Source organism: Lepisosteus platostomus, chromosome 1 (genome assembly GCF_059453375.1).
Source record: "Lepisosteus platostomus isolate fLepPlt1 chromosome 1, fLepPlt1.hap1, whole genome shotgun sequence".
NCBI lineage: Eukaryota > Metazoa > Chordata > Actinopteri > Semionotiformes > Lepisosteidae > Lepisosteus > Lepisosteus platostomus.
The window spans coordinates 59,322,865-59,345,264 of NC_142611.1; the positions used below are offsets into that span (position 1 = coordinate 59,322,865).

Sequence of the window (22,400 nt, forward strand, 5' to 3'; positions counted from 1 at the left end):
TTGCTATAACTTTGAGAGCAATGTTCCAAGATGTTTGCTATAGTTATTCTACTCTCCTTTTAGTCAAAAAGTCTTTCTAGCATATAAAGGGAATAGCGCTATGAAACGACCACATTTTGCCATTGTTGTTATCATCATCGTAATAAACATATCTTCGTTTTATCAGGGGATAAAGGTAATGATTACTTGAAAAACAAGAAATGTTTTGTCCATATTAATTCGACAGAAGAGTGGTAAAACCGTGAAAACGTGAAGGTCTGCCTTCAAGTTCGTGTATTTCATTGAGCCGATTAGAATATAATTTGATTTGGTTGAACAGATCTGTGTTTCCAAATTGCATTGCTACCGCATGCATCGCTGTTCTGCTCGTTTTGAAAACTGTTCTAAATTCCCTGTAGCCTTTCATGCTACTGGGAACCTCTTGGCATTTCAGAATGAAAAGGAATAAAGAAAAGCAATTATGTCATATCTGTTTTTTCATATATTTCTACAGCCATCAATTGCTTGCCGAGAAGAAGTATATGGTATTAAGATTTACCTTTCGTATGAAGTTTTTATGTTTTTGTAAATTAAAGGAATTTAAGAACTGTAAAATGCCACCGTACTCTCCACTGCCACTAACTACAGGATTAAAAAACTTTTACAGGTCCTAACCTCACGTTTCTCTTGAGGATAGATCAATCAGTGTAGCCAATCGTGATTCCTGCAACTATATGATGTCATACTGTCTCCTCCTTGCGCGCTATGGAATAAAAGCTGTGATTTAAGTTGTTACTGACACCAGTAGCTCCCAAAATGCTTGACTCGTTGACATTTCTGTTTGAGAAGATTTTCCTCCTAACTAACTTTAACGTCTTCAATTTAATATCAACGGATGGAGAAAAATGCCCTAACCATTGTGATGGCTCCTCTTTTAAGAGAGGAGACTTGTTGGAGGTTCCACGCACTCTCTTCATTCACTTCGGCATTTACCTGGGTGACAACAAAGTTGCGCATTTGATGCCTGACATTATGCCGGTGCTGACGACTGACAAGTGTCAAATTCAGAAAGTAGTGACAAACAAGAGACTGCTGCTAGGGGTACTTTCGAAGATTGCCAGCATCCGAGTTGACACTGTAGAAGATTTTGCATACGGGTCTAAAGTGATTGTAAATCAGATGGACATTATTAGTAAAAAGCAACCATTTCCTAACGAAGATGTGGCGTTAAGAGCGGAAAAACTTGTTGGAGCTACACCTTACAGCCTGCTTTGGAATAATTGTGAGCATTTTGTTACATACTGCAGATACGGCACGCCTGTGAGCTACCAGACAGACAAGGTAAATTATATTTTTCCTCACCCAGCAGCAGGTAAATGTTTAACAGATTAATAGCACACACACACCCATTGAGGGATTATAAAAGTGTAGGAAAAAACTAGGAGACAATGTGAGAGAGATTAAAAAACTAGACAACATTTTTTTCTGGATCTTGGGAATCACCAAACGTGTTCTGTAAAATATGAGGAATTTGTGATCTTAAGAATAGGAAAAACTACGCCATAAATATAAAAAACAATAATATATTGATGCCGATAATGTAGAAACATAGCTTCTTCTTCTTCTTCTTCTTTCCAGAGAAATTGAGCAAATCTTACAGTATTGATAACATCGTCACCTGAAGCGGAAATACATGAATGAATATTGCACTTCGTTACCGCTAGGAACAGATAACTGAATGTGCGCTCGGACTGTGGGGCGCATGCAGTTACTCACGGCTACTTGGCACCTCGATTCCATTCCAAGTCTTTGTTCCAACTGGCCCCCTATTGGAAAGTGAAGTTCATCTGTTGTCTTCCTGGGACTCGCAAATGAAGAAAGTTCTAACCGGTTTGATGGTTTTCACTGGAAAAGTTTTGAAAACATGTAAAATACTAAATAACGAATAAATAACGACAGGCCCATTTCATTTCTTGGGAAATTGCGTCAAAGTCTAAGGAAAGAATGATGACAAGTTTCAAATTACACAGCTTTGGTCTTTGGAAGCTATAGGATCCCCTACGAGCTAAGTTACCATATAGAATCATGTTTTTGTATAATAGGTGAAATTACTTGTTTTTAGGACTTAACCTGTTGCTAGTTGAAAATACTTCTAAAACATTAACAAATCCAACTCTCGAAAACAAGACTTGCCCATCTCCGGCACGTTATGTGGCGAAAATAATGCCTTATCCTGGTTCTTTAACTCATTTAAAAACGTGTGGGAAGATAAATCAGTGCACGGTGCAGAGCGTGTAACTTACTATCTTCTGCACAGCTCTAAAATATACTGTACCAGCCTAACCCAAATTTCTCCGTTCATGCCAAGATCTGGTGTTACACATAATCATCTGGTACCATTCAGCCAATTGTAACTACCTGCCTCCAATATGTAGTATGAGTTTAAATGTTTGAAAAAATTGATAGGCTACAGTACATGTACTGTACCATGTTTATTCACTAATTAAAAAAAATGTCTTTAACAGCCTATGTCTATTGTATGCCATTTGAAAAATACAGAATTAAATTAATAGTCACCTTCCTTCTCCAGTAATGCTTTTCACTAATTTATTAGAGTATGCTTTGTAAAATTATTAATTATTTCCATATGATAGTGCTTTTAATTTTATTAAGCACCTTTTAGGCACAGATGGCACAATACCTTACAAACACATCATCTAATTTAGGTGTAATGTGTTCCATGCCCTAGTGAGTGGTATTTAGCATTTCTAATGAGTTAATTAGATTAGGACAAATAATATTTATTTCTGCAGATCTATTTAAGTCTCTCCCTTTATTTAATCCATTAATTCCTACTTTTTAGGTTGAATGAATGCTCAGTAAACATAAACTATTGCTATGAAGTGTCATCTAAGTATTTTTTTTATATACAGTAAATTGTTAAACACCACTGATGAAGATGAAGAATTTAATACTTACTGTATATAATAGACAAATAAATAAGATAAATGGGTGGTTTGTATATAAATAAGGTAAATCTTTCCAAGAAAAAGGCTGGTGATGTAAATATTTCATATTATAAGAAACAAGTAGAAAACTAATATTTTTAAATGTTTTTAATGGTGCTACTTTGTTTCATCACACAATTTATATGAAATATTTTTAATTAAGTCTCGTTTTTTTTCTTGTCATTATTTTTATTAATTCTAATTTCGCCATATAGTTTTTAAATACCCCTACAGTAACATTGTTACCTACTGTAGTCCCTGTTTTTTAGAATACCTATTATCTAGTCTAATAACCTGTTCTCTTCAAATTGCAGAAATATGTTTCTCATCTTGTTCATTTTTGTTAGCCTCAATAGTTGTGTTCACAATTGCATAATTATCTAAGTCCCAGACTTGTTATATATATTGAAAATAATGCCTTCACAAATCAGTCATAAGTTATAATTTTCTGTAGGTATTCTTTGAAACTTAATTGTTAGGTTAATACAAAAATAAACAAACAAACAAACACTATGCAATACTGAAACTGAAACCTTCGAAATCAGCAAAGCTAAAGTTTTCTCATCCTCATCCAGCTCAGTAAATCTGAAAACAAGCTGCTTGGCTTCCTATCACATTGAGGTGAATCAGATGATTTTAACTGGCCATGTTGCATCGTGCCCAATAGTACTGTAGCACTTTGTTTTAGAAAGATCTGAATCATGGAAAAGCCTGGTGTATCCTTGGCAGTGCGAAATTACTCAAGAGATTTAGATGGCTTGTTTTGGATCACAAATTTCTCAATCTTTTCACCCATATAATCTGATGAAACATTCTTTTAAATCTTGCTCTTTCTCAGCCAGAACAAATACTTCATTGAACCACCAAGACAATAGTGAATTAGTTTGTTTGAAAGGTTGCTCAGCAGCCAAAACCTAGTAAAATCTCTCATTGCCCCCCTCTTTGATATTTATGGGCCCTATATTCAAAAACACTTAGTAGGAAGCAATGGGGATTTTACTGTTTGAAATATAGAGCCCTCTGTGTTTTATAGCTTTTTCATGTTTTTGTGTTAGTTGTATCATCAAGGCTTTAAAGAAAAACAAAACACAAAAATGCAAGACCTAAATGCATAGGGGCCATGCCAAAGACTTTGTTTCATGGATTTACAGTGCTTGATGATGGAATTTTGATCGTTTTTAAGTATGACAGTGCAAGAATGAAGGCTGTTATTGCTGGCTATAAAACATTGATTAACCTATGTAAATAAACGTAGGACTTTATTGTTATCTTTACAAAATAGACATTGCTCTGTTCCATAATTATAGTTAGAATTAACTGTTTGTTTTTTTTGTAAACCTTAATTGTAGTGCACAGAATTATTCCTTAGTTAGGGTTATTTCTAGTGTTCAAATGTTTTCTTTACTAGTTAAAAAAGTAAAAAATACAATTTCAATGCCATTCACCTGTCACATTAAATCTGAAAAATAATTATTTAAAAAAATAATGTTATTGTGTACTACGCACAAAAATGTTGTATATATTTATAAAGCACAAAAAATTAAATCAGAAATCCATAATACAGTATGTATATTCAGTAAAGAAAAAACCTGTGATGAAAGTAGTACAGGTTTGGATGTTTTTTAATCATAATCTTAATTAAGGGTATGTGCTAAAAGTAATAATATAATATTAAATCTAGTATACAAATAACATAACAAATAAAATGTATAGAAAAAGGAGGAAAAATAAAAAAGTCAGTCCCTTCCCCTGTCCACCTCTATTCCCTGGAGCCCGTCTGCCTTGCCCTGCCCCCGATGGAGCCGCAGATCAGTCCACATCGGGTCTTGACCCCTTTTTCACAACCCTAGTCACCCCACATGCAGCGATGGGTCTCTCTAATACCCTTCCCCCTATTCTCTGCTGATGGTGTGGTATCAGCCCCCAACTCTCCCTTCCTCGAACTTTCTCCTTCATCATCTACAAAGAACCCTCATGGAGCCTTCTTTTCTTGTGCCAACATGAAGAAGCGCCTTTTTGACCCCCCTCTACCTCTCTAGACTTCATAGACAGCTGTCTTGCCATTTGCCCTCATCTTCCAGCTGTTCCTGATGACGCCATTCCTCCTTGGAGCTCCAGTGCAACTACAGTACATGCCGAGGGCCTCTAGCTGTCCTCTCCTCTATGCCCATATTGTCTCCCCCCCTTCCTCTCTTTCTCTTTCTCTGTCTTGTCTGCTCTCTGGTTTACTTTCTCCTCTTTCTTCCTTTTTTCATCTTCGGGTACCAATCCATCACAATTTCAGCCTCAGTAAAATCTTTGTTGTCGTCTCTTTCACTTCCTCAGTACTCTCTTTCTGCTGTACCTGTAGAAGCCCTTCCTGCCACTGATACTCACTCTGACCCCCCACAGGGAAAGTGCACCAGATTCCTGCTTTCCATTAGATGCCTTTCTTTAGTGGCTCTTCTGCTACATCAATGGAGTCATCCCTGAATTCTGGGCTCCAGCTTTGCAGATTGGACTGACATCTGCCTAAATAAATTGAATCATAATGCATCTCTTCCCCTGCTTGTCCTGACCCCCCTTTTCCATTTCTGCCCTCTACTCAATTTAGGATTAGCTCTCTATTTATACCTGACTGCATGTATTGTGCTTAATTGATCTTTCTTCAATTCATAACTTCCCTGCTCTTGACTTTAACAAGTCTGCTCACTACTTCTGACAATTCCTCTACACTAAGCAGTTGAGGACCATGTTATACCTGATTAAACCAGCAGGATAAAATTCTGAGTTCACTACAACCACCATCATAATGTCTTTAAATTTATGCTTATCAATCCTAAACCTCAGACGCTTCATAGGGTGCACTGATAAGTGTTATGTCACAGTCCATCTTGCTTTCATCTTGCACCAGCCCAAGATATTTGACACTTTAAGAAACTCTCTGCTGAATATTCCTTCATTTACAGATTAACCTCCATCCTCCATTTCTTGGATGATTTTCTCTGAGTGGCACTGCCCCTGCTACAGCACTTTTAGCCTTTGTTTTTTCAAATGTTTCAGCACAGAGTAAACTTGGGCAATTTCCCTCCTTTCAGTCTCCAAGGATTGTCCTTGATTCTAACCTTTCACACATTCTTGTCTCTAGCCAAAACTTGCTGCATTCTCACCACTTCCCACCTCTCTTATTCAACACAAGCTCTTAAACCTCCTCATCAGTTGGCACTGCATTCTTCACTGCTCAAGAAGGAATCCTAACCTCTTCATTTAATTCCTGAAGTGCTGATCCTTTGAAGTTTGCATGGAGTTTATATGAAATCTGAGCCCGATCCACTTTAAACACACTCACCATGTTCCGCAATTAAGGATTCTGCTTTGGTGTTCTGTGGGTTGTTTTCATTTCCCTTCTTTGCCCTCATTTAAACACTATTTTTCTATGCCCTTTTGGACGTATTGTTGTCCCCAGCTAAAGGAGTTACTCCAGTAAAGATTGCTATTCGAGTCACGCCTTTTCTTTGTCTTAATTAGGGTTTGACCAAACTACTCTAATAACGATGTGTGGCAAATGCTGACCATTTATCTTGAGGACTAACATTTACACCTAAATATCCATCCATCCATTTTCTAACTGTTTCATTTAGGGTTCCAGTTCAGGGTTGTGTGGGAACTGTAGCCTAGTCTTGCAAGCAACGGACGCATAGCGGGATACTGTACAACCTGGACTAGTCACCAGTCCATCTCAAGGCAGACAGAGATACACACACTCACACCAGTGCCAGTTTTCCCAGAAACGAATTAACCTACAGAAAACCAGAGCATGAGGAGGAAACCCATGCAAACACAATGAGAACATACAAACTCCATGCAGATAGAACTCCAAGTCCAGAATTGAACCCAAGGCCCAAGAGTTGTGAGACAGTATTTCCAATCACTGAACCACTATGCCATCTGACACTTAAATATTTTCAAATCCACATGTGGGTGTTCTGTTGGTTTTATGCTGTTGAATATCATTATATTTTAATTTAATGATCTAATATTAATTGTTTTTGTTTTAGCACTATTTTTAATTAAATATATTATTATTAAGATGAACATTATTTGTTAAAAATATCTTAAAACATTACTGCATAGGCTCATTAATATAGTAAAAGATTTATTTGAAACACAGCTATTTAAAGCAGTTAAGATGCTTCTGACACATCATAAATTTAGATTCCTCACTGGTACCTGATAAAGAATGACAGAATCTGATTTTTCAACTTGCAGAATACCCGATTCATGACCGCATTCTGTTTTTTTTAAACCAGTCCAAAGAGTATGTGGATTGTTTACATTTTTAATTAAATTATTTGTATATTTTTACGAATTGAACAATGGAGAAAAAGTTGGATGCTGGTCTGAAAGGTTCTTTCTTTTTTTTCAGTTCTGTGAAGCTCTGAAAATGATCATTCGTGACCAGAGGAGTGTCCTTCTTACAGCTCTAGTAGGAATGATCTCAATTCTCTACGCAGGACTTGCTCCTTCTACAGCACTGCTGACCATTCTGATTCCATTCACTCTCTGGATGGCTGGTTAATTTTGACAGAAGATACACATACAGTACAACAACAAAACACTTATATTGTTTCTTATTGGATGGACATTTATTTTTTAAAAGCATGTACTGTAAATATACTATATGTGATGAGAAAATAAGAGATGTACTGTATGTTTTCTATTTTTGATATCACATTTTAGCTTACTGTGTAAGCAAGTGTGGTCTGCCAACAATTATATGCCTAAAATTAAGTGACTTGTTTCTTATATATTGTAACTATTATCACTATAGGCTTACTGTGTGTTTTACATTCAGAGCATTATGTACTGTACATAATTAACATTTTCTAATTGTAATATTTGTATTTTTGTGCAAATAAATGATTTACATTTAACTTACATATAAAGAATGTATCATTTCTACTGGTGAAAATGTATCTCATTTTGATAGTAACACTGGACAAAGCGTATTTCTTTTTGAACATTTACTGAAAGATGCAGGGAAAAGGCTGCATTGTGAATAGAATATGCTAGTATGAGAACGCTCTTTGCTGGAACAACCAAAACACATGCATACAAGGACATCTCCCACCAATGCTGTAATATCAACACAGTAGCACAGTAAACAATGAGGAACCCAAATACGGGCTCCCTTTTTTCTGGAGTTGTACACTCGGGAGGAGATCAAACTCTTACCTTACATCTTATCGCCTACCTACACTTCATTTTTAGTTCCCTTTCTCCACCTCATCTTTGCCCTTACAGCAACTCCCAGACTCATTCTTAGTCTTATTCTTACTCATTCTCTCCTAAGGCAGGCAAGTTATTTGCACCTCTTCTCTGTCATAATTAGAGTTTGACTAAATTACTATGATTCTTAACCTAAACATTCTCCTGATAGCTCTTGCAAAATATCTGATATTGTATTTGTTTTCATGCCTGAGCATAACAGAATACTTGCATTATTTAAGGTCACAAATATTTGTCTTTCCTTAATGGATTAGGGGCTTTATTTGAATTGGAGTAAAAATAATTTATACATTTTCTAATATAAATGTGTTGTTGTATTTTGTGTTATAATACTAATGCAACTAATTCAAAAAGTTGCTTTTCTGGAACAAGCAAAACAGGAAAAGTTCTAAATGTGATGTGTAGAATAAGCATTTTAATAAAATATCCTAGACCATGAAGGACTTCATAAATTATTGTGGCTTCTTTAAGATCATTTTGAAAAAAAATCACTGGCAACTACTGAAAAGACCTGAATGCTAGGTTTTATTGTAATGGATTCAGGTTCTTGTGTCCTCACGTTCCCCGCTCTCACCCCCGGTTCATCCCTCACCACATGGGCCCAAACCCGGGTCTCTGGCTTCACTCCACAGGGGTTTTGCCAGCTGAGCTACTGTAAAGAAGACTTTCGTCAGCCTGGGCGGCTAACATCCCTGTTATACGCAGGGTCGTATTCGTTACAGTATGTTCAGAAAACTGAGTGTAAATAATCCAGTTGCAGCCACTCTACAAACTGGAGTCTATTGAGTTTATTATTTTAAAGAGATCTTAAAGAGAGTTATAGTGATTTAGGTAAGAGATCACAAAAGCATAAAAGTTGTTTCAAAGTAAATTTGGTCATTTTTCTTAGCTGAAAGAATGCTGTACTACCAAAAGAACTGTGATGTGGGTCTTCTCCTTCTTCTTGCTTAAAGTGTTTTTTTCCCCCTGATTTTATATAATCCCACTTATAATTGGGATTGTATGCAGGGCAGGATCCCACTTTAAATCAGCCTCTGACACTGTGTTTGTCCAGTTGATATTTGTTGTATGTTAATTAACTGTGACTTTTAGTGAACTCTTCCTGTATAAATAAATCTCTAGGTTTACAACGATACCAAGTTTCCGTACACTTGATAGAAATAAAGCAGAGCTGCTATCAAAGGTTCAGCAATTCTGAAGACAGTATAATTTTATTAGTGCTCTTAAGGAACAATTTACAAATAATGAAAATTTACCATTCTCAGTTTGTACTATATGTAATTAATGGGTAATACTGTAGTTATGTATAATGTGTGCAGGCTGATACTGAGAATACTGAGAAATATATATTATAAATGTATAAGACTTGAACAAGCAAAGTTTCCTCTATCCATTTTCTAACTGCTTCATCAAATTCAGGGCTGCAGAGCCAAAGCCTATCCGAGAAAGCAACAGGCGCAAGGCTGACACAAACATGCACACACTCACAGCAGGCCCATTTTTCCCAGAAGCCAATGAACCTAGCAGGATGTCTTTGGCCTATGTGAGGAAATTGGAATCCATGTGTTATGTACTATGTTAAGGGCATTGGAGAAACAAATGCTGTATTTTATTCCCTGGCACAAGAGGAAGATCAGGTTTAGGGAAGATTAAAGATAAAGATAACTGGTACATTCTCCCTGTCCACAAAAGGGGCTTCTTCTTCAAAGATCTGTTGTAAGAGATAACAGAGGTGAAAGATTCTTCATATTGTTCAAGTTAGTCAGCCCTTATCTGGACACCATGTTGCTGACAGACAGATTTGTCAGTCTTGTTTGGTTTTAGTTTTGGTGAATTATCGCTAAAGGGCATACTAGCTAATTACAGCAGCTATCAACACCAAAACTCACTGAGTCTACAATGACAAAGGCAGAAGTCCCTCAGTGGCCCATGTACCCTTGACCTCTGACCTGGAGGATATATATCTGTCTGCACTCAGGTTTCTTCATCACTTTCTCCATCAAGTTAACACCAACTAAAACTGATATATAAAAAAGAAAAAAATCTGAGTAATAATTTGTCTTTGGTGTACTTATGGTAGGAGGACACTTACTAGACTCTTAATCAATAAATATTAAGTGTATCGGATAATTAGTGATAGGTTTATGTCTTAAACATAAGTCAAATATTTAATATGTAAGACTCCATATATCATGCTAGCATGTCAGTGAAGGTGAATGATTTTTACCATCGAAAAATAACATTTAGATTACCAACACTGTTTCATCCTCACAATGTGAAGTAACAAATGTAGTTTACTGTCACAGGCTAGGTGAAATATCAATTTTGAGCTACTGGACCAAAGTCAGCAGTATGATTAGTCCAAAAAACATGAAGCTCATGTAAAAAGTGTATCATCCCTTTTAGAAATGAATTTTTTAGCTTTAGGGTTGTTCTGCATCGTCTGAACCAAGTGTCCTTGTTAGAATCGAGGGATGCTTAGTTTGTCCCAAAGTATTTCCAGGTTTTATTTAATAACCTATCTTGTTCTACTAAGAAGGTCAAGCTTGGGTGCAAATGGACTTTCCAGCAGGATAACATTTTGAAACACACCTCCAATTATAAATGCTTGTACATAAAAAATGCTTGTATATAAAAAAAGTCTGTATGAGTCATATCAATCTCCAAACCTAAATCCAATAGAGCATTGGTGTTGTAAACTAAATAAATCTGTTCTTAAACACAAGCCACATGAATTGAAAGAGCTGTGGAAGTTTTATAACAGTGGTATAGTCCAAAACCATTACAGAGAAGTGACTGAATACTGTATATCTGAACTGAAGTGCTTACTTAAAGGCCAGAAGAAGTACCTTCTTTATTGTTATAAAAGTCAGAGGAGAATCAGTGGAATACTAATCCTGGGATGTCAATTATATTGAACAATATGCAATTGATTTGTGTTTGCAAATACTTAAAAATAAAAAATATTATACTGTACTTAGAATGCCTATCATGCTTAACTCTGAATCAAGTCTTCAGATGCAAAGTTATCTGCAGCAATGGTGAAGTGACAGACAGATTCAGTATTACAACTGGCGTTAGACTGGATTATAAGGAAGTGTGGAATCCAGTGGACACTGACAAGGATCTGCGAAGATCTGGACTATGCTGATGACATAGCAACCACACATAGCAGCACAGAGAAAGTTAAACTGTGCATAGAAAATGAGTAGAGAGTAGAGTAGTTTATTGGCAAATGTACACTTACATTGGAATTCTTAATCGCGCTGATCTCTTGGGACATACACAGTACAAAAGACAACACCACACAATGTAGACAGTACATTACAAACATAATAAATGATAAGAACAGGAACAATAAATAAGTTGTGGGACAATAAATATATAGTAGTGAGAAAAATAACATGGTAGACCATGCAGAAATTGTATAGTGCAGATGTGTATTGATTATGAGCCACTGCAGTTACAGTAGCTGTTGAGGATGCTTACTGCAGTGGGATAGAAGCTGTTCTTGAGTGTAGAGGTCCTTGCTTTAAAAGAAATGTTAGTAAAAAATGCAAAGGAAATCGGGCTCAAGGGACATCTAGACAAAGTTACTCAGGCAGAACCACAATGCAGACCAGCTAGTCAGAACAAGAAGCCAGCCGATAGAAGAACAGACACAATTCACCTACCTTGGAAGTGAGATCGCGCAGGATGGGGACAGCACACAACATACAATTGCTTGCCTGAAGAAAGCAAACCAACCCTTTGCCGTGCTCCATCCAGTGTGGAAATCCAAGAAATTAGGACTCAAGAAGTAAATAATGGCTCTTCAAAAGTAATGTGCTCAAAACCATCTCAATGAATATTGACACCTTTCACACTAAGTGTCTACAGTGAATATGAAGAATCCACTGGCCAAACGCTCTCAAACCACTCACTGCAGTGATCACAGAGAGAAGATGGAGGTGGCCAAGGTATTAATTAGAGAGGGATTTACAAAAACGAATAAGCAAATCCCTTATGCAAATGTGCAAATCTCAGTACAAATATATGTGATTCAGTAGATGGTGGCAATAACAGCTAACAGTCTGATCCAATTGACCTCTGTTTGTCATGGTTTGCAGAGAGTCCCCAGACATCCCCCCTGACTCTCTGCCATGAGCAGTGCAGTGTTGGACACCGCAAGGGAAAATTAAAAGAGGCAGTCGCACTTTAGAGCTGGAACTGGTCCAAGAAATCAACCTGGGAAACAGCACCAAGAAAGGAATGAGAGGTTCCTTGCACTGTCCCATGTGTTAGTTGTAGCACAAAGAAGTGCTGAGTCAAAAAAAAGTTTGGACTTTATCTGGAGAATAATGTAACACATACCATACAAGGGATTTGGCATTAACATACATGCCAGATCAGGAAGGCTGTTCTTGGAGCACTAGAAAATTGTGCTACTTTTACTCTGGTCATCTCTCATTTATCTTGTGGACAATGTTCTTTTTGAGACTTTTAATACATTATTTGTACTTTTGGGCATTGTCTGAAGTACTATTGGTAATATTGTGGATACTGCATCTATTTCTGTATGTGTATTTTAACACCAATTCTTGAACACATTTATCATAGCTAGTTTCATGCACCACATCCAGTGATACAGTGACTTGTAAGATGATTTTATGTGAAATTCCTTTATAAAACTTTAAGATTTAATAGAAAGTGACAACCAAAACAGAAACAAGCATAACAATGAGACAATTAAATATTAACATTGGAAAAAAAATGCAGATCTAGGAAGGGCTGATGAAGAAAACCTGAACAATACAGAAAATATTATTAAGATCTAACAACATTTGTCCATGGACAAAGACACTACATACCAGAAGGCACTAGCATCACCAATGTCTAGCAGAGCACATGTAAAAGGTTATAAAATCAATTAAATTCTGTAGCTGCCAGCAGGTGGCTAAGAAACAATCCACTCAACACATTATTATTAAGAATGGGAATTGGCAATTAAGGTGTGAGACAGGCCGTCAGTAAAGACCTTGTGGTAGCTGCCTTAGCAGATTTGAAAGATAAAATACAATGGTCATGTCACTCTCTGAAAAATGAAAAACAAGTTCTTCCATGTATATAAACGTACGTACCTCAATCAGCTGTGTAGTGTTATTGTTCATTGAAATGTGTTCACTATGGTCTGATTTTTATTTGTGCAGAATGTCAGTGTATCATTTTCATGGCGTAGTTATTTCAATGGGCCCACTTGAAACATATAATATATTACTAATGAAAATATTTTACCAATTGATTAAATAAAATTGAGCTTGAGTCCAGGTAACAACAAAAAGAAGATAGACAAAGAATTATTGTATATTATTGTACAGTTTTGTTTCTGGATTATCATCATAAAATCTATATTGAGGGAGAAAAGATACAATTTCCGGCTACAAATAAATCAAATATTGGATTTACTTTTGGATTTACAGTATACTGAACAGTAATCAGAGACACTTACGTTGAGTGTTTTCAGTGCATTCTCACAGAACACAAAAAATATCTGTATTAATTCACATGGGCTCACACCAGGGCGATACAGGAAGTTTAAAGTAACTCAAACATGTTACGTTTTAATGAATTGAACAGTTTTTCTACCACTGTTTTAGACCTAGTAGCAAATTTCATTCTCTCCCAGCAAGTCACATGCAGAAAGCCCAGACAAACAGAGGTCGATAGGCTCAGGCTGTCAGTTGTTGTTCCCACCATCAACTGAATCACATATATTTGTACTAAGATTTGCAAGTTTACATAAGGGATTTGCATATTTGTTTTTGTAAATCCCTTTCTAATTAACACCATTTAATTCCGATTTATTGTACAGTTCTCTGTATAATCGCAGAAGACAAAAGACAAGACAATTATAAGAACCACAAAATCAGCAAATATACAGTATATGAATATATGCTGAATTATTTAACCACATGACTGTTATAGGTGATAAAAGACAGAAAAATAGCTTTACTGTGGAACCTCTGTCTGTTTTTTTCTTATCTATGACTAAAATTTAAAGGTTCATGCTTATAGTACCCTTGTTATGAAATAATAAAATATTTTGCTTATTTAGAAAGGACAGCAAAGGCAATGTTGCTTAGTGGTCTCTGATATGTTCTTCCATGGCTACTTGTTAGGTTTGAGAAACAATAAGTTGCATAATAATTATGCAAAGGCAGCTTGAAAATTCTTGCGTAAGTGGCAGCTTATTTCCTCAAAGGACTTTACAAATGTATTATCAAATGTATTATACAACTACTCCCTACTTTTGACTGTGCTATTGTAGAGAATGTTTTCCAGTTCAGGCAAGGAATACTTGTAGAATTTGATTAACTGATGAAATTATTAACATTAGCAAAGCTATCCATTAATAGATCTGACCAGTTAAATACTGTAAATAAAAGTTTGTATTAGGCCAGAAAGCTTTCTGCCAATTAATTATTTGTGTAACCATATGATTCTGAAAAGTACTCCCCAGCACATTCCCCAGAAAAACTTAGCTGCTGGTAACCATAATCCCTTGACTCCTCCCAAAGTTTCTAGGATAAAAACAAGGCAGCGAACAATTTAGAATTGCTTCCAAAATGTTCCTTTTCCAGCTTTTAGAAAATATTTGGAATCTATTTTTTGTCATGACAAAAGAGAGCAATGAAAATATACAGAGCTATGATATTTCCCTTTTTAAAAGAGGAGACTTGTTGGAAGTTCCTCGAACTTTATTCACACATTTTGGTATATATCTGGGGGACAATAAGGTAGCTCACCTTATACCTGATATCCTGCCTGCTCTGACTAATGACAGCAATGCCATTAAGGAGATGGTGACAAATGTTAGGCTAATCTTAGGAGTCATCTCCAAAGTGGCCAGTGTGAGAGTGGACACAGTGGAGGATTTCGCTTACGGGTCTGAAATTTTGATCAACCACATGGATCAAGTCTGCAGCCGACCACCACTGAGTGGTGAAGAAGTGGCCAGAAGAGCTGAAAAACTTGTTGGAACAACAGGTTACAGTCTACTCTGGAATAACTGTGAACATTTTGTGATGTACTGCAGATATGGTACTGCTATAAGTTTTCAGACCTTCCAGGTACAGTAATTTTATGATCTCACAAAAATAACATGATCTGTGTAATGAAGAATTTGTTTTTTTTATTAACATTGTTTTTACTGTGCAAATACATGCATTTTGCAGTATTTATTATTAAGGATTTTCAATTATATTTTGATGTCTTAGCCTTCCTCCATTAAAAAAATCACGTAGTCTTACTTAATTTAATTTTGGAAAACCATTACTTTTTCTAGCATAACACTGAACATAAAGCATGTGATACTAAATACAAATTACTTGCATTTTAACACATCTTTTCAGCCTTCAATTGTGACAAAAAGTATAATTTAAAATATATTTATTTTATTGACCTTTGAAAAATAACCACAGAATGTCCATTTCACAGTGATCTTGGGACTGTGTGAAGCATGCACATTTACCAGCACTTTACATATTAGTCACAACTTAATTCTAAGTATGACATTTAAACTGAAAGAAAATAGAAAAAAATATCAGAAAAGCTTAAAATTAAATTAGTTGCTGAAGTCTTATTTACAAACAACATCTGAAAGGTATGTTTTTTATAAACATAATATCTGTAACCAGGCAGCTTTTGTAGCTATTGTATCCATGGAGAGACCTTTTCCTGCATCAATGAAAGAAGGTTAAATTAAAAAATTTTTGCTTGCGTTACAGTTTTTGCTGGATCCTTTAATATTTTATATTTGCATATGAATTTCGTAGGTGACAGATCTGTAACACACCTAAACGACCCCCCAAAATGTTGTGTCAGTTTAAAAAATTACTTTTCTATTTAGCAAGGACCCAGGATTGCCAACTCTCCTGAAACTGAAACCATGGTAGTAATTCTCTTAAAACTTTCAATATGCAGCACAGAGGGGTCAGGTCAAGAACTGAACTGTAGGTGTGTCAATGACATTACATTTTGGGGGTTGTTTACACAAGAGTTATAATGCTAGGGTGTTTTCATCATGTAATAGGTGAAAAGTGGGGTTTAGTCCAGGATCTATTATCTGGATAGGCAATGGCAGTGTTTTTGAGACTCCGATTCTGAAATATCTTGTATAACAGCCTGTGTGGCATTTTCTCTCCCAGAAATATGGCAAAAGACTGACGGAAAATCCTTAATGCTCTTATGGTCTGTGTTTGTGTGCTTTAGAATGCTGATGACAGAATACTCTGTGGGGTGCAGAGATAGTGTAGCAGAACAGAGAACCATGGTGGCCTTTGATGCATTTACAAGGTGCATTTAAAGAAATTTAGAAATTTAAGCTGCACTTAAAATAAAATAGATGGCAACATACTACTTAGATTTGGAAAATAATACTGTGAAAATAGGAAATTGACTGCTAACAACATCTTATTACCGGAAGCTTTAGTAAGAAAAAAACTCCAAATTGTTCAGTCCTCTACAATGTACAAGTTGATTTATTTCAATTTGAAGGCAAAGAAGAGACCAGGTTGCATTCTATACCATGCCAATACCTGTCTGACGCCTATATTGTGTCATTTCGACCATACAGTATAGGCTTGACAACACTGGTGCAGTGTAAGAGAGTACACTTTATGCATGACTTCACACAAACTTTGTTAGCCAGATGGCCTTCTCTCATTTGTAACTTTTCTTATGTTCCTAAAGTATCTCATTCACAAGAAGTAATCAAATTCCAAAATGCAAGATTCCATGCAGTTTGGTAAATTTAGTTAAACTAAGAAATAATACAAGTATGCTTTATTGTTTGCTTTTATTAAATAGCTGAAAATCAATTATTAGGTCCAAATCAACAACAAGCAAAATAAATATCACACTTTATGGTTTGCTATGTAGGGAGTTCAACCGTATTCAACATAATATTATTTTTATAAAGACAAAAAATAATAAAACATGTATAAAGTAGCATTCACTGGTGGATAGATATCTATCTATAACTACTCTGCCTCTCTCATCCTAGAGGGACAATAGATCCTGGACTAAAAATAGGAAAAGAACACTAGATCCAAGCAATTGCATACATGACTGAGAAACAATGTAGATATATACTGTATATAGTTATTATATATGTATTACATAAGATATCCAATATATATGTATATATGATAACTGACATTATGATTGCATGAAGCCAAGAGTTTATCTGTTTTGTCTTTGCGGCATTAAGGGAGTCTCCTGTATTTATATATACAGTAAGTGGAAGTTGTCTCTATATGCTGTATTTTTTTTAGATTTATATCCAATTTACAGAATGTTGGCCATTGCACTTCTAGGATTTGTTTCAAATTCAGAAGAAAACTTTTGTTGAGGAGATCTATCTGACTCCTCTCAAGCCTAATGTTACTTGGGAGAAACATTTACTTTGAAATAAAGAGTCGAACAGGAATAATTGAAAATAAAATTGATTTTTATGTGACAGACTCCAATATAAAATATATAATATATAAAATACAAGTACATAATGTATAATATGTATTATTTATATACTATAATAGCCAAAATTTAAAAAGTCTAGAAGTCTAAAAAGTTACATCTATGGCTTCTATTCACTAGAGAAGCTTCATCTGATTTTCTCATTACAGATGGAAGGTTTCTTTTTCTATTTCGATTTCGATATTATCCACAGGGAGCTTATTTAGCAGTTATGGTCAAAGATCAACCATTATGATTGATTATAAAGATTATGAAGATGCTTGATTACATAGTTTCATCTTAAATTAAACCATATCAGATGCTGCCAAGACTCTGAAGTGATGTTAACAATTTGAGAAGCACAAAATAATAAAATTAGCAGACTCTACTGGGCGGACCTTATCTGGTCAGGTAACTGCTATCGCTTTTGAAAATGTCTAACAGTTATACTCATATGTAAGAGTGATGGGCATGGTGTTCAATTGCAGTGTGAATGCAATTATGCTACATCAGGCATTAACATAATACCTTAACAAATCAATTCTAACAATACAGTAGATATTTAGATATTTACAGCTTTAATGTTGAACAAGGCTCAAACACATGATGTTGCACATGATGTACCATGCTGTTTCTATGTTCAGTTTATGTCACAGTAATTCCTATCTTTAAGTCACTTCCACTTAACAATAGGATACATTTTTCACAGCACTGAGATTAGCGTGCCCCAAATTTCAACAATTATTCATGGTTTTGTAAAAAAAATCAATTTGTCAATGCATGGGAAAAACACATATATTTGTGCTTACAATTCCAAAAGAAATTTGAATAAATTGTTAGCAGGCACTGCTGTAAATTAGTAAAGCTTTACATGGATTAACAAGGTTTAAGAATTAAGATTAATCAAGGGGAGGGATTTACCCCTTTGTGAAGTATCTGATCATGTCATTTGTGGCTGCACTTTTTCTGTTACTTATATACTGTATATACCAAACATAGATATAGATGACAGGTTTGTAATCTAACCAGAGCTGCTTTAAGGAAGGAACATATTTAAAGGACATAAATATTTGTAAACACTTATGTTAACACAGCTACATTCTCTTTCAACAAGTTTGCATCCATAGCGAAATCAGTTATTCACACATTGCAATCTATTACCTACTGTACACTTTTAAGAGCTTACAGTTACTGTGATTTTTCTGTACATCTGTAACTTTGATAACTGAATTAAAGTACATATACAGTATATTTACCTTTTTTGTTGACTGTGTATCTTAAATACTTGGCTTTATGCACACTTGTTCTATTATCTCAAATGTAATCAAAACTGTTCATTTCTGTTTAATATTTGTAGTATTTGTCAGTCATACTTGGCATGACTTAAAATGCACATCAGGGTTTTTTATAGATTTACAAAGATTATGTTATTTTTAGTTTCTATGCATATATGTACAATACAGACCGACTTCATTATATTGTGCGACGGGAGATGACTTGTTCCATTGTAGCAGAAAAAATTTTTTTGCACCTCGGCTTTCACTTTTTTTAAAAATAAAACTTCCTTTTATCACTGATAGCTGTTCATGGAATAAAGACTCCATCTAGTGGTAGTAGAGAGGGCTAGTTTTCTATTGGAAACCTCAATTAAAAAAAAGGCAAAATAATATAATCAAAAACATATAATCAAAATATAAATTATGATAAAGTACATTAAATATTTTCTTTTTTTCTTCCCTGGCATTACATTTCGCATATATACATTAATTCATATCCCGGGTGATTAACCTTTCAGAATTGTCTATGCAGTAGAAGAAAAATAACATCCATGGCCTATCTGCTTTATTCAATACAGTGACACCGGTCACTGTCCCGGAACCCTGTCCCGGAAATGCTATCGGAGAAAAAAACAATTATAAGGAAAACAATCCTTTACATCTGTGGCCTCTATGGGTCTTTAAAGTTTTAAAGTTGTATGTGTTCAATAAACTTTGAAGTTTTTTCAAAGTGCAATTTACAATCAGAGTGGGTGTCTGCCTTTATGTTAGAGGCTCAAAGTGGTTTTCTTCACTGTTTTTCGGTTCTGACCCAGGTGTAAAGAGAGTATGTAAATACATTCAAATGTTTGATTAGCATTTTACAAGACAATTATGGCTATACAGTATGTTAACAACATTTTAGGTGTTAAAGCTGTCATATGTCTGTCAGCTTTGAAGTTTTTTTTAAGAACAATTTTCAATGTGACCTCCTGCCTTTGTGTTAGAAGCTCATGGTGTTGTTCTCGACTGTTTTTCAGTTCTGCAAAAATGTCAGGAAAATCGTTTGTAGCAAGAAAGGTGTTCTCTTCACGGCGGTGCTTGGACTGGCCTCCATCCTGTCCCTGGGAATGGCGCCGTACACCACAATCCCCGCCGCCCTCGTCCCGTTTACCCTCTGGATGGCGTCTTAACCCCCGTGGGCACGAAATGACATGGCAAGGTGTGCAATGAAAGAAACAACTCCGGTGCAATGAGGAGTGGATTTGGAATCACACACCAATATGGATGGTAACAGTCCCGTCGGAACGAGTCAGAAATCCACACACAAGACAGTTCTTCAGGACGCGCTGCCGTTTATCTCCACAGCGAAGAGCGACGTCTAGAAATTCAAATGTTGCCAGCAAGCCCAAGGAATTCTTGAACAAAACGACAAACGCACTGATGGATTTTTTAAAAAAAAATATGTTGGTTATTCTCTTCCGTTATAATAAAAAAGATCTAGTCTGAACCACATTGTAAAAATAAAAACAGGTTTAATACAGAACATTTTCAGATGAATATAGTATATGTTATACTTAATACATAGCATTTTAACAATTATACTTTCATATAGGAAACAAAATGTTGTATTTGATATCCCTGAAGATACTCCTGGAGATAAGAAAACTGGGAATAGATATACTTGTTTATTGTTTAAGGATTATGGATTTTGTAGAGGAGCGATTATTAAATTACTCTTAAGTTATTAAATGAGGTATCATGAGTGATGTTATCTGAAAAATATCCTTTTCTCCAAAAGGATTTAAAATGTACAAATATGATATACTACTTTCCTGAAAAGCTGAATTTGTGTTGATCATGAATAAATAAATGTTTGTGACTTGGTTGTATAGTACTACTACTAATAATATTAAAATAGGAAAAATAACTTTATATATTTACTGTATGTTCCATTTAGATTCATTAGAACAACAGTATGATTCATACTGTAGCTGCAGTAGTGCTCTTAATGAGTTGTTGTATAAACTATGTGTAAAATGATTGAAGGTGCTGTTACTATTGAAGTGTTTGTAAGCTGGAATGCACATTAAGTACATGTATTTGTCATAATTTATTTCTTTTATTGGATGTCATGTTTCTTGTTTCTTAAATGACCTCAGTCAAAATACAAACATTTACTTTTATCATTTTATAGTACAAAGACTCTGTGGCTGTGACTACTGTATTAAAACTGATTTAAAAATATAATGTTGAGCTTACATTTGTTATGAGCACAAATAAAGTTGTGTGCTTAATTTAATGCGTGATATCTTATTTAAATATGACATTTGAAATGCAAATCAGGTCCTTTGTTGCATCTTCTTTATAGGGGGATAAATATTTCATATAAATCTATGTGAAACTCATTTCCTTTTAATTGTTTTAGTTTGGTAAATTGTCAATAATGTTTCTGTCATTCTGTCACGATTATCCACTATGTCAAAATTTACAATTGCACACATTCCTGCAGCACACAACAAAAATTTAATTGAAATGTATCTTACCAGAATTAGACAAAAATAATTCTTCAACCCTAATTTGACAAAAAGGAATGATGGTTAGGGGAACAATTTTATATTGCTGGTATTGCAGCCCAGAACACTTTGGACTGATTTAAACTCTTTAAGGGACCTACTAACAACCAAGAGCCTACCAAAATCTAGGTGAACAAGTTAGAAATCTTGATGAGTGATTTGAGTGATCTATGGACTGACAGCCTGGGTGCTACAGCAGAAGAATTTACATACCAGTTTACATTCCAGATTCAGACAAACCTGCCCACAAATACTTCCATCCATCCAATACGGGTTGTGGGGGGAGCCAGAGCCTAAGACAACAAGCAACAGGCTCAAGGTGGGATACACCCTGGATGGGATGCCAGTTCATCGCAGGGCTCACAGTCACAAACAACAGTGCCAATTGTTCAGAAGCCAAAAAACCTACCAATACATCTTTAGACTACACACAGACATGGTACATATACTGTACACCACAAATAAAATAAATGTTTATGTCATGCTTTATCAGTCTCACCAGTGAGAAAGGGTTGTCTTTTCAGATCCACCAACATTTTAATCACAAAACCACAACCGTAACAATACTGACTATTAAGATGTCATGTACAGTAACTTTTTTCAATTATATTACCACAGTAAATATAAGTAACCTTTGTGTCAAGGCTATGTAAATGATATGTTTAAGAATTATAGTTGTAGACCAAGATGTTCAGGAAATTTCAGTAGCATATATTTCGTTAACGCATATATTCATAATATGTAGAATACTTATTAGAGTTAAAAGAAACATTTGATAAGGATGAACGTAGTTATTTCAGGTCCGACTACCGTATTTC

At 35.3% G+C, this 22,400-nt stretch overlaps 2 protein-coding genes across 2 annotated transcripts; both read left to right on the plus strand.

Moving 5' to 3' along the window:
• Positions 1-725: 725 nt before the first annotated feature.
• Positions 726-7,900, plus strand: lratb.1 (lecithin retinol acyltransferase b, tandem duplicate 1). Its single transcript, XM_088633235.1, has 2 exons — positions 726-1,320; positions 7,393-7,900. The coding sequence occupies exons 1-2, from the start codon at positions 796-798 to the stop codon at positions 7,543-7,545; spliced, it is 678 nt and encodes a 225-aa protein (XP_088489361.1). The 5' UTR covers positions 726-795; the 3' UTR covers positions 7,546-7,900.
• Positions 7,901-14,834: 6,934 nt separating this feature from the next.
• On the plus strand, positions 14,835-21,308 carry lratb.2 (lecithin retinol acyltransferase b, tandem duplicate 2). Its single transcript, XM_088633239.1, has 2 exons — positions 14,835-15,364; positions 20,047-21,308. Exons 1-2 carry the CDS (start codon positions 14,861-14,863, stop codon positions 20,197-20,199), a joined length of 657 nt encoding a protein of 218 aa, XP_088489365.1. The 5' UTR covers positions 14,835-14,860; the 3' UTR covers positions 20,200-21,308.
• The last annotated feature ends 1,092 nt before the right edge of the window (positions 21,309-22,400 follow it).

Coding starts and splice junctions, on each gene's coding strand:
- lratb.1 (XM_088633235.1), top strand. CDS start 796: ATGCTTGACTCGTTGACATTTCTGTTTGAGAAGATTTTCCTCCTAACT. Junction 1,321..7,392: donor TGAGCTACCAGACAGACAAG/GTAAATTATATT, acceptor CTTTTTTTTCAG/TTCTGTGAAGCTCTGAAAAT.
- lratb.2 (XM_088633239.1), top strand. CDS start 14,861: ATGTTCCTTTTCCAGCTTTTAGAAAATATTTGGAATCTATTTTTTGTC. Junction 15,365..20,046: donor TAAGTTTTCAGACCTTCCAG/GTACAGTAATTT, acceptor ACTGTTTTTCAG/TTCTGCAAAAATGTCAGGAA.